This window comes from Loxodonta africana, chromosome 3, assembly GCF_030014295.1.
Source record: "Loxodonta africana isolate mLoxAfr1 chromosome 3, mLoxAfr1.hap2, whole genome shotgun sequence".
Classification (NCBI taxonomy): domain Eukaryota; kingdom Metazoa; phylum Chordata; class Mammalia; order Proboscidea; family Elephantidae; genus Loxodonta; species Loxodonta africana.
In genome coordinates, this window is record NC_087344.1 from 189,408,343 (window position 1) to 189,423,195 (window position 14,853).

A 14,853-nucleotide genomic window follows, 5' to 3' on the forward strand; every position below is an offset into this window, starting at 1 on the left:
AAAAAGGGGCTTTGGGATGAGGAGGGAAGTTACTGACCACATGCCCATGCCCTGCTCAGGGTACTCCTGGGGGACCTGAAGCACTTTCCAGACCAGGCTTGGTCCTAGTCCTGGGATCTAATAGGCTGGGAGTAGGGAGAACACAAGTGGAGGGGCTCCCACCTTCTCAGCCAATTCTTAGGCTAGCTAATCAGGGCCCTGCCTCCATTTCCCTCTTGTATTCAGTCTCAGGAGGATTTGACACATCCTGAGGTCTCCTGCCTCTCCCCTTGCTGTGGCAGGACCACCTTCATTACTTCTTAGTTTGGGCTGAGAATGTGAAGACTAACAGTTCTGAGACACCCAGAGCTGAGGGCTTTCCTAGGATACAGGACTTTCACTGCTAAAACCAGGAAAGTTGCAGGCAATCCAGGGCGAGTTGGCCACCTTAGCTGAGAGATGTTTCTCCTCTATGTCACCCCCAGGGGAGTAGTGAGTGCTCTCAGGAAGTCTTCCAGCTAGCTCCTCTACCACCCTCAAACTGCATTGACTTTATGGTGAAGGCTGAGAGAGATAAGGGGTGGGAACTGGTGGGGCTTGTCATCACCTCTTCTTGCCATAGAAGAAACCGAGGGCCACAAGAATGACGAGCAGCATGAGCCCCACAGGGGTGACAGTGAGAAGGACGTGCAGCCCCCCGGAGTTCTCCTCCTCTGCAGGTAATAGGACAGAGTCAGAGGGCAGTAGAAGGTCGGGCCATCTCGACAAATGGAGAAGTCAGATGATAGAGAATGATTCTCCTTCCACACTGGGAGTTGAGGGTGGGGGAAGGATGGGATAGAGGGAACTGTGGTGGGGTAGAGGCCCAGGTGGGGCTGTTTTGGAGTATAGGTCTGGGACAGAGGCTGTGTGTACCTGGGCCAGGGATGTAGAAGGCAACACTGTCTGTCCAGGAGCCATTGCCAGCCAGTGAGGTTGCCCGAACCCTGGCAGAATAGTTTCCAGGGGGCAGCAGGGCCAGGTGGACTCCCCCAAACTTGGCATATCGCAGGCGGGACACACACAGCACTGTGGCTTCCTGAGGGCAACACAGGGCAGCTGGCTGGGAGCGGATGGAAGTGCAAACTGGGACTAGGGTAGGGGGTCCTCTGGGAATACCTACCTCTCCAGAGCGACGATACTTGATCTCATACTTGAGGATGAGTCCATTGGGGTCCGGTGGCTCAAGCCAGCGTAGGAGGACACTGCTCTTGCTGGCCGCCTCCCAGGCCACCTTCCCTGGGATACCATCAGCCTCTCCTGCAGGAGGGGGCACCCGGCAGCCGGGCCACAAGTATTTCCTCTCACCTTCGTGTTCAAACCCAAGTCGGGCGAAGTTGGGAAGGTTGGGGGATTATGAATTGGGAGGGGCGAGTAAATCGAGGCCCTGGGGGTTAGGGGGAGGTCAAACCAAATCAGTGAGCACTGGTTGCATAAGGCCTTTGGGGTCGGTGGTGGGAGTCAAAGATGGAAGGTCGGGGTCACCTACGGTGGGGCATGGTGCGCGCAAAGACGAAGGTGGCAGCGCTGCAGCCCACGGTGTGCGCCGCGTGATTGCAGGCGTGAATGTCGATCCGGTATTCCGTGAAGTGGCGCAGGCCGCTCAGCACCGCTCGCTCCCGGGGCACCTTGTCCTCCTGAATCTCGAAATCCGAGCTGTTCCCGGCTAGCCGAGGGGCCTCCGCGGCCCGGCGGTACCTCCCTGAGTCCCTGGGGAAGTCGAGGGTCAGATCCAAGGCCCCCAGCTCGGTAGCCACGCCCCTCAGTCTCCGGCCCCACCCCCGCTCACCTTTGGGGGCTCTTGTTGATGGACGTCACTTTCCAAGGGGACCTGGGGAGGCCAGGGGGGCCCTGTCAGGCCCGCCCCGAACACGCCCGGATCACGCCCCCATGCCCTGTGCAGTCAAGAGCCGTCTCCAAGCCCGCCCCCTCCCAGGGCCCGCCCCCACAAGCCTAGGCTCCGTCTGCAAAGCGCCACCCTACCTCCCCGACAGCCCCGCCCCCAGGGGCCCCGCCCGAGGCCCCCCAGGCCCCGCCCCGGCCCCGCCCCCAGCCCCGCCCCGCCGGCGTGCGCGGCTCCGCACTTGGGGATGGTGATGGCGTTGTGTAGAAAGTTCTCAAACTTCTTCTGGAACGAGGCCTCTTGTGCCTCCAGCGGAGGAAGGACCTGCCCAGGAGGTGGGTGCTGGCAAGGGCAGCAGCCGGGCTCCACCTCGGCCTCGAGTTCCCCGTCTTCGCGGTCGAAGCGGGGGTCGCTGTTGCTGGTGGGTAGCCGCAGGCCTGGCGCGGTGGCAGGGAGGGGAAGTTAGAACCTGGCGGCGCCCGCGGCCTGGCTCCCACCCCCCGGCCCGCGCCTCCTCCCTGCGCACCGCGGTGGCAGTAGTCGTTGAGGTAGAGGTCGCCGTCCTCTGCCAGCCGCTGCCATAGCACCAGGTAGTAGGTGATGTTCCCGTTGCGCTGGATCGGGGGCTTCCAGCGCACCAGCAGGTGGGAGGAGGAACTGGACGTGGAGATGACGTCCTGGGGTACCGTAGGCGCTGCGTGTGTGAGGAGGGCACAACTCAGAGGCTACAGGGCCCTCTCCCAGATACTGTTTGGTAATGGGCCTCTCTTCCCAGAGCCCAACCACCCCTATGATCTCCCGGGGAATGGGTGATTCTCAACTCCCCCCCCGCACCCCCTTTCCTGGAACTCAGCCTTTTGCTCCTCCCTTCTCCGAAGACGCTTGATTCTGTTCAACAATTCACCCTGCACTCTCCCACCCCCAGCCTCCCTAGGACCTAGGTGAATGCCCCCTGTTCTTTGTAGGACGCAAGCATCTGGCCTCCCAGTCTCTAAGGGCTGGGTGTTCAGCGTCCCCTCTTCTCTGTTTCTGGTGCCTAGGTTTCCCCATTCACATTATGATCCAGGCAGCTAGCCTCTGTTCCTTCCAAAAGGCTTCAGCTACCTGCAGGCAGGGTTCGTAGGTACACAATGGGGCTCTGGGCTCCTTGATGGGGGCTGTCCTCGGCGATGGTCAGCGTGATGGCCCGCACAAACACTGCATACTGTGTCCAGGGCTTGAGGGGGGCCAGGGTCACCCCTGGCTCTTGGGTGCGGCTTAGAGGCAGCTCCACATCCAGCAGGTTCCAGCTCTGGGTCCCACAGGCGTCTGGCCCCACGTGCTCTGTGGCATTCTGGAATGGACTGGACACCCCCTCCAGGAGGTGAGGGGCGGGACTAAGCCATGGGTTCCTAGCACCACCTCTTCTCTGAATCATCTAGGGCTCTCATTGTCATTCTTCTCCTAGTATGCATGAGCAAAGCCCTGACTCCAGCCACCCATTACGCCCATTATGCCCGGTGGGCCCTGTGGTGTCTGTGTCCCCAGCCGAATCTGTAATGAAATATCTCCTCATCCCTTAGCGGGGAATATTGAGCTTCAGTCTCAGTGTATTCAGACATCTTGTATAAATAAAACTAGAACATGGGCGTGATAGTCCCCTATCCAAGGAATTGCAATGGTTGAGGTTATCCTAATTCCCTACAAGTAGAATTTCCTGGGGCCAGAACCAGGAGTCCACTGTCTTCCCAAGGGCAAGTCATATTAAGATATCTGATGAACAGATTTTGAGGGTCTATGAGCCTCCCAAACTAGTGGTCACATTTTGTGCCTGTGTATTTTTTGGCGGGGGAGGGTTCCTAGCTTTTGTCAGCCTCTCAAACATCCTATGATCCCAAATGGCCAAGACCCACTGTCACAGGGAAATTAATTGGGGCCAGAGGCAACTAGTGCTGGCTGCCTGGAGGCAAGGCAGGGACAGGCTTGGGGCAGAACGGGACCTGCTCCCTGGGGGAGATGAAAATGGAGCCCACGTGGGAGATATCAAGGAGATAATGGGGGCATCATGCTGATGTTCAGAATATTTGTTTCTTTAGAGGGGACAAAAACAAACTTGCTGTCGGTGGGTTGAGTCCGACTCATAGTGACCCTATAGGATAGAGTAGAACTACCGTAATCTTTACGGAACCAAACTGCCACATCTTTCTCCCTTGAAGCTGCTGGTGACTTTGAACTGCTGACCTTTTGGTTAGCAGCCAAGTGCTCCTTTGGAGGGGACAGAGGGATGGAATTCATGTTGAGCCAGGGACAGAACTTGAGGGGAAATCAAAGAGGACGGTGGCAGGGGAAGCTTGAGGCCTAGGTGGAAGTGCTTGCTCTTATTGAGACCCAGAAGCAGGATAGTCCAGAAGCAGGTATGGGGGGTGCAGAGTGGGTGCCATGGGGACAAGTGCTCTGTGGGGCATGACACACTGAGGGGGTCTGGGTCTGCTCATGCAGATTCCACAATGCTTGTCTCTGAGCAAGCATAGCCGAGAGTCACAGCCACAGCACAGGCAGTGATGTTAGAGGCGCTTCCTGAAGAACCCTCAGAGACTCTGCCCTTGAGCCCCGAGGCAGCTGTGTGCAGATGTGCAGTTTGTACCCTCCTCAAACTGTGGTCTGTGGACCAGCAGCTTCAGTAACACCTGGGGGCTTGTTAGAAATGCAGATTCACGGGTCCACCTAGGACTAACTGAATCAGAATCTGCTGGGGTAGGGCCCAAGAATCTGCATTTAACAAACTCTCCAGCTCCACGTGCTACAGACTTTCACCCACCACTGAGGCCTAGGAGAGCATTTGAACAGACTTCCCACCTCTGACTTCCTTCCTTCTCCTTCTCAGGCCAGATTCTGTGCTAGTGGTCAACTAAGACCTCTCAATTTTAATCCACAGCAAACACTTCCAAGCCAAGTGGTTCCCATCCTCTATCTACCATAGAGGGATAGCACTTCCCACTCATGTCCTCCCGGCCTGTCATCCAGAATCCATCTCTCTAAGGATTTCTATTTTTATTCCTAGCCATACTTTTGGAGAAGTCCTTCCTGTGGTCTAGCCACTATTCTTCCTGCTGGGGTCAGTCCCACTCTCTCCAAAGAAAAGAGCAGCTAGTCCCTGGTGGACCCTGCTTCCCTCCCTGCTGCAGGCTTTAATGAAATGCTGGCAGAGCTGCTCGTAACACTGGCCAAATTAGTGGGCACTACCCAAACCACTGCCGGGGCAGGAGCATGTGGTCAGTACAGAACATTAGCATAGTGAATTGAGGTTTAATTATCCAAGCCTTCCCAGCTAGGCAGCTCTCATGTGCTCCAGAAGCCCCATTTCACTTGGTGAGGGGAGACTGAGGCACAGAGGAATGAAGGTGCAGGAAGAGAAAGCCAGACATGGGCACTAGAACAGAGTACATCAGGGTGAGTCCTGGCCTAGTTCTCCACAGTCCTGCTGGCCGCTGCTCTTAACTTGCCTGCTATGGCAAAGAAATTGGCCCGGCCCCGTCCTGGCCCCGCCCATTCTGCCCCCCGCCCCGTCCTGCCCCCGCCCCGTCCTGCCCCCGCCCCGTCCTGCCCGCGCCCCGCCCTGGCCCCGCCCCGTCCTGGCCCCGCCCCGGCACTCACGACTCCTTGTAGTACACTATGAAGCTAAGCAGGTCGCGGGCCTCCAGCGGCTCGTAGCGCTCCCAGCGCAGCAGGATGCGGTCAGCCTCCGTCACGTTGGACACGAAGCGCAGGGTGCGAGTCTGGCCTGGACAGGGCGAGGGGCGAGCACCTGCTCCCAATCGCGCCTGTCACTCGCCCGAAACTCCTTCCCCCAAACTCCCATTCCCCCCGCCCCCCATCCCCGCATCCCATCTGTAACGTGGCCTCCGGAGAGAACTTCTCAAGCTGACTCCTCTGATCGCCCTCTCCCACCCGGGTGCATGTGCCTGGTGTGTTTCGGTGCGTGAATATCTGCGTGTGTGCCCGCCTGGGTGTGTCCCGGGACCGTGTCTCTCACAGCGCCTGTGCCTGCTCTGGGGTTGGGGTCTTGGGTCTCACAAGCGGCTCGGTCTCCGTTGGTGCGGGGGTTGATCTCGGCCTTGTTTTGCCGCCCCCGCGTGCCGGTCACCTCCTCCAACCGGTAGATGTGCTCCAAGCAGAGGCGCGGGTTGAAGGCGAAGTAGATCTTGCCCACGGGAATGGTGAGCCCGTCGGCCACCCAGGGTCCCAGCTGCTGTAGGTTCTGGTTGTCCAGCACGTACAGAGTGTAGTTTCTGGGGGAGGTGGGAGCAGGGGGTGGGGCAGGGGGTGGCTTATGGGCCTCCAGGAGGGGCGAGGCTGGAGGCACAGAGGAGGAGGGGCACTCAGCAGCCCACCCACACCCAGCACATGTGGGGCATTCTTACACACCCATTCTATACCATCCGTCGGGGTTATCTCCCGCAAGTCACCTACCCTCTCGGAGTTTGTTTTCCTCATCAGTGAAATGGGGTGAACAGCTTCCCGGCCTTTCTCCCTTCCTCCCTCATTACACATTAACTGAGCACTTCTATGTGCCAGGCTCTGTGCTGGCTTTGGAGACACAGAGGAGTGGCACTCAGCCCAGGGCTGTGCCTCTCCAGCTGGGCTGTGGGCACCTCTGAAGGTACATGGCCAGGAGGCATGAGAAGCCACAGGAAAATATCTTCTCCAAGTGTCCATTTGACTGGATGGTAATTTTAAACATTATTTTTATTTTGAAAAATCCTGACTACATTATGGAGTAGGCCTCAACTGGTAGGTTGTAGGACTGGGTTTCAAACCGAGGCAGTCTTACTCTGCTGCTGAGAAGATTAGATGATAGCAGTAAGTATGTTGTTTTGTGCATGAGTTGATTCCAACTCATAGCGACCCTGTACGACGTAATAGAACCGCCCCACAGTGTTTCCAAGGCTGTAATCTTTACAGAAGCAGACTGCCACATCTTTCTCCTGTGAAGTGGCTGGTGGGTTCGAACTGCCGACCTTTTGGTTAGCAGCCAAGCACTTAATTCCTGCGCTACCAGGGCTCCTAGCAGTAAGTACAGACAGCCAACAACCCTTACAGAGTTATATATAACCATAATTTACATAGGATATACTGTGTCCCAGGCACTGTTTTAGGTGCCTTACACTTAACTAAGTAATATTCACAACAGCATTAAGAAATAAGTAGTGTTATATTAGCCCCATTTTACAAATGAGAAAACTGGGGACCAGAGAAGTTAAGTAACCTTCCCAGAGTCACATAACTAGTAACTGACAGAGCCCATGTTCTTCACTACTGCTCTGGAAGTGCTGGCAGGCTGGGGTGAGGGATAAAGCGGGCTGGTCAGAGGCCTGATTCTGACCCCTTACCCATCCACCATGGCGTCCCCCCGGATTAGTTTGAGGTTCTTGAAGAAGCCCAGGGACACAAGGGCAAAGGAGTGCTTGATTTTCAGGAAGCCAGTGATGGTCTCCACCAGCCCCAGGCCGCGCTGCAGCTCCGGCTCCAGGTTATCTGGGGATGGGGAAGGCATGGCTGGAGCAGGGGCTGAATGGGGGTCCGGGGAAGTTGGGCCTTCGGGGCTGGCACCCAGGATGATAAAAAGTGGTGTTTTAGCTGGGTGATTTTAAAGGGCATGGTTGGGAAGGAAAGGTGTGGCCTGGAGGAGGGGTGTGGCCGTGAGGAAGATACTGACAGCCCTGGCGAAGGTTGAGGATAAGGCTCCCCTCCACGTGGGTGCAGCCCACCAGCTCCTGTGCCGCCTGGACAGAGTCGATGGTCTTGGTGCCCACCTTGCACTCTTTGGGGCACAGCCCCTCGCACTTCTGGCAGAATATGCTAGCAGGGGCAAGTGGAGGGTGTGGCATGAGCCCCGGACCAGTGTGGGCCTCCTCCCACCTCCTCACTACTCCGAGGTGCCCCCACCCACCCCATGCTCACCTGCTGCCATTACGGGTGAAGCCAGGAGGGCACTGGGCCAGGCAACTGCCCTGGTGGATGCCAAAGGTGGAGGCGTGGCCAGGCACAGAGCGCAGGCTGGCACAGTGCGCAGCTGTGACACAGCGCCACGACTCATGCTGGTAGGTACCTGGAGGACAGGCCTGGTGGCAGGTACCCTGGAAGTAGAGGTGGCGGCAGGCCACGCAGGCACGGGGGTCTTCTGGACGGCTGCAGCCCCCCAGGCATTCAGCGTGGCAGCACTCGCCCTTCACTGTGCAGGCCAGCCCGTGGAGGCAGGGGCACACTGTGGGCAGAGTGCTTTGTCAGACCTTACCACCCCAGTCCCGGCCCCCTCTAATTCTGGCCGCCTCCTCGGAGAAGCCTTCCTGGGGTGAAGCACTCCCAAGCTGCACCTAAAACCCTCCGATTCAGATGACACTGATTGCTGACTGTCCCTCAGATGGGAGCTCTTGAGTGCAAGGACAGAGGCCCCTCTCTGTGGTTCCCCACCTTCCACAGTGCCTTGTTGGGGCCGACTGAATTCAGGACAGAGCAGTGACCTTGTCCATCAGGGCTGCTGCTGTCCAGCCTGCTGGCCTGTCTAGGCCTGGTACTCAGATCATCACTGGGCACAGTGCCAGGGTGAACCAGCCTGTCTCTCTTGAACAGTTTGGTCAGCGCAAGGTGGGCCCAGGAGTGTGTAGAGGGAGGGGCCACAATGCTTCCTCTTCAGCTCCCAGCCCTGGGCAGGGGGCAGCCCCAGGCAGCAGGGGTGGGTACGGGCCTGGTGCCCAGTGGCCTGGGAATTCTGCTCCGTGACAGCTGGGTGTTGAGCAGTGATACATGGGGCGGGTGGGGGGTCGGCATGTTGACACTGTACACCAGAGGACGTGCAGCAGGGTGTTTACAGCCAGCGGGGAGACAGCAGGGAGGGGGCCCAGAGGATACAGCAGGGATCTGGTTACTTGCCTGCCCTAGGGCATTGGGAGTGGGAGAGCTGACCTCTAGGACCTGTGTGGGAAGACTCCTAAGCTGGGGGACCCCAGGTCTGTGCCAGCCTCTGAAAAGGATTCCTTTCCTCCCCTGTAACTTTCACTTCCCCCTCCTCCAGCTTTCCCCGCCTTATTCCTTTCCCCCCTTTTCTCCTCCTCCTTCCTCTCTGTGTGTCTTATTTCCTAAAGGAGATCCTACCTCACATATCTCCCCTCACCTGTGCTGTCTCTCACCTCTCGCCTCCTCCTTTCTTCTACCCAGCTCCCAACCTGTCTGTTACAATACTGCCTGGCTACTCCAGATCACCTGTGCTATGACCACTTTTAATATGAACAAAGTACTGCTACGGTGGCCCAGGTACTGCTCTAATGCTTTATAGACGAGCTCGTTCCTCACAGCAGCCCTATGGTCATTTCACAGACAAGAAAACTGAGGCACAAATGGGCAGAATGAACAGCCCAAGGTCACAACATCAGCAAGTAATAGAGCTGTGATTTTAATCCAGGCCATCTGGCCTTGTACTTAACCACTGCCCCATACTGCCTCTTGTGCTTCTTCCTTGTATCCATTCACGCCTACCGTCTTTCCCCATGCTCACCTGTAACTGCCCTTCACCTGCTCCGTGATAACCTGCTACCTTGTGCCTACCCCTTGACCATCTTATGCCACATCATTTATTTAACTTTTCTGAACCTCAGTTTCCTCTTCTGCAAAATGGGAATAACAATAGTACTTGCCTCATAGGATGAGTGAGGGTGAAAAGAAGCCGTGGCAGCAAAGTACTGACCCATTGCATGTGTGGCTACCCAGTGCCAGCTGACCCACCATCCCCGTGCCCTCAGTCGTGTTTTGTGCCCGTGCCCACCTCTCTGGCAATGGCTGGAGGTCCAGCACCTGTAGTCGGTGTGCCCACTGAAGGTGGTCCTGGCACAGGGCTCGCCGGCAGCGCCCAGCATGCCAGGGCATACGTCGGCACACTCCTCGTCCAGCTTGTTGCCCACGATATGGTTGGCTCCAGGTGCAGGCTGCAGCAGCCCCCAGTCAATGGTGGAGAGGTGACAGAGCTCCTGGTTCTTCTCCACCCGCACGGCCCCCTGCAGCACGGCCCCCAGTGCCGGCAACCCCACGTCCCGCAGATGCGGCATCTCGAAGATGACCAGCGCATAGCCCAGGAAGAGACGGGCACCACGGATGACTGCTAGGTTGGGGAAGAGGTCACGCAGGCTCTCCAGGCCATAGACGCGAAAGAGCAGCAGGTAGTCAGTGACCTGGGTGAGGCGTGGGAAGCTGAGGCCGTGGAAGTCCTCTCCTGTGGCTGTGAACATGAGCAGGATCTGCAGGTGGCCCTCTATCACGCTGCAGTTCTCCAGTCGCCGCAGTTCGGCCACCTCTGAGCGAATGTCCAGGCTGGGGCACACTGTGGGCACAAGGCAGTCAGTACAGCTCCAGCCAAGCACCCCCATCCTGCGCAGGTGGATTTGGAGGACAGGAGCCACATTGGCAGTGGGACATTGAGTACAGGTCCGGGCTCTGCTCTGGCTGTGGGGTGACCTCTTCCCTGGGCCTCCAAGGCCTCACCTGCACCTTGAAGGAGCTCTACCAGATGAGCCAACATGGGCAAAAGTGAGCTCCTGATGTCTCTCCCAAACCCACTTCTGCTTCTCAGTTGATGGTAACTTCATCCTTGTAGCCACTCAGGCCCCAAACCTTCCAGTCATCCTTAACTGTTTTCTTTCTCTTAGCGCCCATATCCTAGGGGCTCTATCTTTAAATATACCCAGGATCTGACCACTTGTCACCACCTTCCCTGCTTCCATCATCATCTTCCCCTGGATTTGCAGTAACAGCCTCCCAAATGGTTTCCCCACTTTTGCTCATGTCCCTTCTACAGTCGGTTCTCCACTCTAAAAACACAAGTGGCCTTGTGTTCCTCCTGTGGTCAAAACTCCCGAATGGCTCCCATCTCACGTGATATAAAAGTCAAAATCCTTACCACAGTCTACCAGGCTGTACACTATTTGGTCCCCTGTAACCTCTCTGATTTCATCCCCTTTCTCTCTTCTTCAGCCACACTGATCCTCTGCTGTTCCAAGAATGAGCCAGCCAAGCTTCTGCCTCAGGGTCTTTGCACCTTCTGTTCCTTCTGGTGGGAACACTCTTCCCTCTACATGGCTTCCTCATTTCCTTCAAGTCTTTGCTCAGATGTCACCTTCTCACTGAGGCCTTTTCTGATTATCCTATTTAAAATTGCAACACTCCCTCACCCCCTTCTTACTTTATTTTTCTCTGTAAGTGTTAATACTTTATAATATATAATTTGCTCATTTATTTTGTTAATTGTAAGTTCCATAAGGGCAGGAATCTTTGTATAATTCACTGCTATATCCCTAGTGCCTGGTATGGTGCCTGGCACAAAATTGGCACTCAATAAATTTTTGATGAATGAATGAATGAATTCTGTGGAAAGCAGTGGTCTTAACTTCATACACTCGACTTTTCCCCGGTCTTAAGAAGACTAAATGCCTGGTCCCTGCACTTGTTCGCTCCTGAAGGGGCAGACCATGGCTCCCCACTGCCAAAGGCTCAAGTTTAAATTCCTCAGCCTCATATTCCGGGGTGTTGATAAGCTGATCCCCACTAATTTCTCCAGCATCAGAAGGGACACTCAGCCTGAAACACCCTCAGCACTTGTGCAGGACTCAGGTCAAGCCCCTCTTCCCTAACATCCTGGCCCCAAGTCGTTCACTGCCCCTTCAGGCTGGGCCAAACTTAGTCCAACATGGCCCCGCATTGTCATCTGTATCTCTGACGCCCTCTCCAAGCAGGGGGCCTTCTGAGGGTGGGGCTCTTGTTAGTCAGCTCTGCATTCCCACATGGTGCCCATTTCAGGGTTGGAACCACTGGGCACTCAGGGACCATGGGTTTAATCAATGGACATCTGGGTTCCTAGCCCACTCCTCTCCTGGGGACCTGAGGGTGCCTGGCTCCTTCAGATCCAGAGCCCCAGGCCCATCTGCCCACTCTCTCTCTAAGGCACCTAGTACCATTCCCTAAGGGAGATGGATACCTGGTCCCTGCACTCACTTGATCCCAAGGGGACTTTCCATGGCTCCCCAGTGCCAAAGGTCAAAATCTGAATTCCTCAGCCTGAATTCTTCAGGTCCTGCTAACCTCTCCAGCCTCCACTCCCTTCATCTCCACCGTGCCCTCCAACAACATCACACAGAGCCCAGGTTCCATGTCCCCCAAGGTTTGTTAAGTGTGGGGGGGGATGGGGGACGTGGGGGAGGGGAAGCAGGCAAGGCTGGTTCCCTGGGGCTTACTTCACACCTTCTCCCTTTTGTCATTAATGATCCTGAGCTTGGCTCAGCTCAGCTGTGTGTGTGTGTGTGTGTGCATGTGTGTGCGCAAAAAACGTGGGACAGGGAGAGAAAAAGAGAATGGGAAAACACTTCTATCCCTCCCTGGCAAGGGCCAATCAGGCTCTGCAAGGCAGATGGGGGGTTTCTCTCAGGCATGCCTAAGGCCACTTCCCATCACACCCCTGCCTTTCCAGCGCTCCCCTGATGGGAGTCATTTGGAAAAACAAATCCACAACCTTCACAGATTAACCCCTGCCTCCCCTCAGGACATGGCTCTGTGCAGAGCTGTGCTGGGAACAGGACATCTGGGTCCCCTGACCAAACTCCCCCGCCTCGGGGATGTGCTCCTGTCCTGACAACCTGCCCCCTGCCTGGCATTTGCTGTCCCCTGGCCTGGAGGTGGAGGAGGGGGTTGATAGTCACAGCCTCTGTGACTAGCGCCCTCCAGGAGCCCCCTACCCCACCAGATTTGCATCATTCCTCTGTCTCTGTAGGAAGGGGAGACTCTGCCCTGCTCCCGGGAAGCCCCCAGTCTGTGGGGAGTCATGAGACCCCTCAGGCAGAGACTGAACTCATCATGGAAGCAGGCTTAGAGTGCTGGATTTTGGAGCTTCCTCAGTCTGGAGGGGAATGGTGAGGTTGGGGAAGGGGATACTTCTTAGTCCTTCCCCTTTTGAATCTTCCGTCTCAGAGGCTTTTTCTTCTTTCTCCCCCAGCACCCAGCACCCCCATAAAAGCCATTTAGTCAACATGTTCCTACCACCCCCTCTCTAATCAATAGGAAGTGTCTAGCTTAGGGATAGGCTCCAGAGCATTGGCAAAGAGTAGTTCACCCCCAACACCAGCCCCCACTGGGTAGCCCTGGGGGTGGGGGGCATGGTGCAGGGCCCTGGAGGTAGGAGCTCAGGACCCGGTCTAACTTTACCCTTCAATTATCTGAGCCTCAGTTTCCTCATCTGCATAATGGGTCCACTTACTTAATGGTGTCTGGTTCTCAGCTACCAGTCCCCTTCCCATTCGGTGGCCCCAGAGATGACCTCTAAGAATCTCCTAGCCACATTCCCGTTCTCACTCAGGCTTTACTGGGATCCCAGTCTCACAATCGGGATTGGAGGACATCTATTCATGCCCCCGTTTTGAAGTCCTCCTTAAAACAGGGAACTGAGAGAAAAACACCTTTATGTGGGGAACTAAGTGCTCTTCCTGATGGGAAGTCCTTCTGAGAGCTAACCCCAATCTTCATGTTGCAGTGCAGAGTAAGTAGATATATTCTGGCTGGAAGCTCAGTTGTTTGGCCTACAGCTGGCTGGGAGGGAGATGGGGGTCAGAGACAGTGCTGGGGACTCACCCTCAAGTGTGTGCAGGCCGAATCCCAAGGAGAGGAGGATCACAAGCAACCATGCTATCCAAGGCCACAGGCTGGGTACTGCCATTGTCCCAGCCTTGGCTTGTGCCTGGTCCTGGCTCTCCTCCAGGTGGTCCGGCGAGAAGGGTCTTCCAGGCCCTAAAGGACACCTCCCAAGGACAGAGAAGAGGAGGGGGGCAGGGGCAGAGAGACAAGAAATCCCACACAGAGACAGGAGAAATAAAAGAAATGGGGATCACAGAGACACTAAGACAGTGACTGGCTTCCACAGACAGGCTCAGCGTGAATCCAGAGACCGGAGATGGGGACAGAGATGCAGACAGTGACAGGAAGAGACTCAGAGAGGACTCAAGAAGGAGAAAATAACACAGGGTTCAGAGCAAAAGGCAGATCAGGAGGCTGGCCAGTCCTGAGGGTGGAGCAGAAGCCCTCAGAGGGAGCTAGGGCCAGAGAGAAGCAGCGGGGTCCCGGCTTGCAGGCCGGGGGGCGGGAGGGGGGTGTCTCCCCGCACCCTTGGGATGCGCTGGGTTCCAGAGCGCCGCACTTGCCTCCCCTTCCGAGGGCTGGCACCAGGGGCCGGGCCCAGCTCCGGCGGCTCGCTCTCCCCGCCCTCAGCCCGGGGCTGAAACGGGTTGCTTTGCCGGCCCTCTCAGCTCTCTCCGCCCCTCCCACTTGGTCAAGGCAAAATATTTAGCCTGACAACTGAGGGGTGGACAGGTCTGTTGGGGAAATAAAGCCAAAGCACGGGGAGGGCTGGGGGGCTAGGCCAAGAACTGAGCTACACTCTCCTTTCCCTCTGCGGCTGCAGTGGCTCCCACCCCAGGCTTCTCTCAAGGGGCTGCACGGCGGGAGGGGCAGCGAGCGGGTCGGGACCCTGGAGAGGGCTGTTCTGGGTTCTGCTACTCGGCGTCCTGGCACCTGCCCGCTAACTTCCGGCAGCCGCGGCCCCGCAGAGTGAAAGCTCCTTGAAGCAGCTCAGAAACGTGAAAAGTGGCTCTTGAATATTCAAGCCCTGAGACTCTCGGAACCCCTCCCCGTCTCCAGGAGGCCGCCGGGTCTGCTTTGGGACCCCCTTAGCGCCAGCTGGTCCAGACAAAGGTCCTGGTCCCGGCGGAGACCAGCGAGGGAGGGCGACCACCGAGTGGGGCTCCGCCTCTGCCTGGTCATCTTTCTGAACTCGCGCTGCTCTGCCCGTCCCCGGCTCCGAGGCTTGCGGGACGGTCGGTGCTGGGGCCCTGGTAGAGAGGAGAACCGCGCGCTCCTCCGCCGGCTCCCGAGGGCCCTTGGCTGTCCCTTGCGCCCAAGAGCACCTCCTCCAAAGCCTTTCTCCC

The 14,853-nt window shown here is 56.9% G+C and overlaps 1 protein-coding gene across 1 annotated transcript in view; it reads right to left on the reverse strand.

Moving 5' to 3' along the window:
• The window catches only part of INSRR (insulin receptor related receptor), a 17,522-nt gene extending 3,637 nt beyond the window's left edge, over nucleotides 1-13,885 (reverse strand). The window contains exons 1-15 of the mRNA XM_064282737.1: nucleotides 13,505-13,885; nucleotides 9,660-10,211; nucleotides 7,802-8,105; nucleotides 7,557-7,699; nucleotides 7,231-7,375; nucleotides 5,915-6,129; nucleotides 5,495-5,621; nucleotides 2,966-3,204; nucleotides 2,388-2,555; nucleotides 2,103-2,298; nucleotides 1,808-1,849; nucleotides 1,508-1,728; nucleotides 1,142-1,278; nucleotides 895-1,057; nucleotides 587-692 (exon numbers count right to left, since the gene is read on the reverse strand). Coding sequence (XP_064138807.1) covers nucleotides 587-692; nucleotides 895-1,057; nucleotides 1,142-1,278; nucleotides 1,508-1,728; nucleotides 1,808-1,849; nucleotides 2,103-2,298; nucleotides 2,388-2,555; nucleotides 2,966-3,204; nucleotides 5,495-5,621; nucleotides 5,915-6,129; nucleotides 7,231-7,375; nucleotides 7,557-7,699; nucleotides 7,802-8,105; nucleotides 9,660-10,211; nucleotides 13,505-13,589 — 2,843 coding nt within the window. The 5' untranslated portion in view covers nucleotides 13,590-13,885. The remainder of the gene's footprint in view (nucleotides 1-586; nucleotides 693-894; nucleotides 1,058-1,141; nucleotides 1,279-1,507; nucleotides 1,729-1,807; nucleotides 1,850-2,102; nucleotides 2,299-2,387; nucleotides 2,556-2,965; nucleotides 3,205-5,494; nucleotides 5,622-5,914; nucleotides 6,130-7,230; nucleotides 7,376-7,556; nucleotides 7,700-7,801; nucleotides 8,106-9,659; nucleotides 10,212-13,504) is intronic.
• Nucleotides 13,886-14,853: the final 968 nt, after the last annotated feature.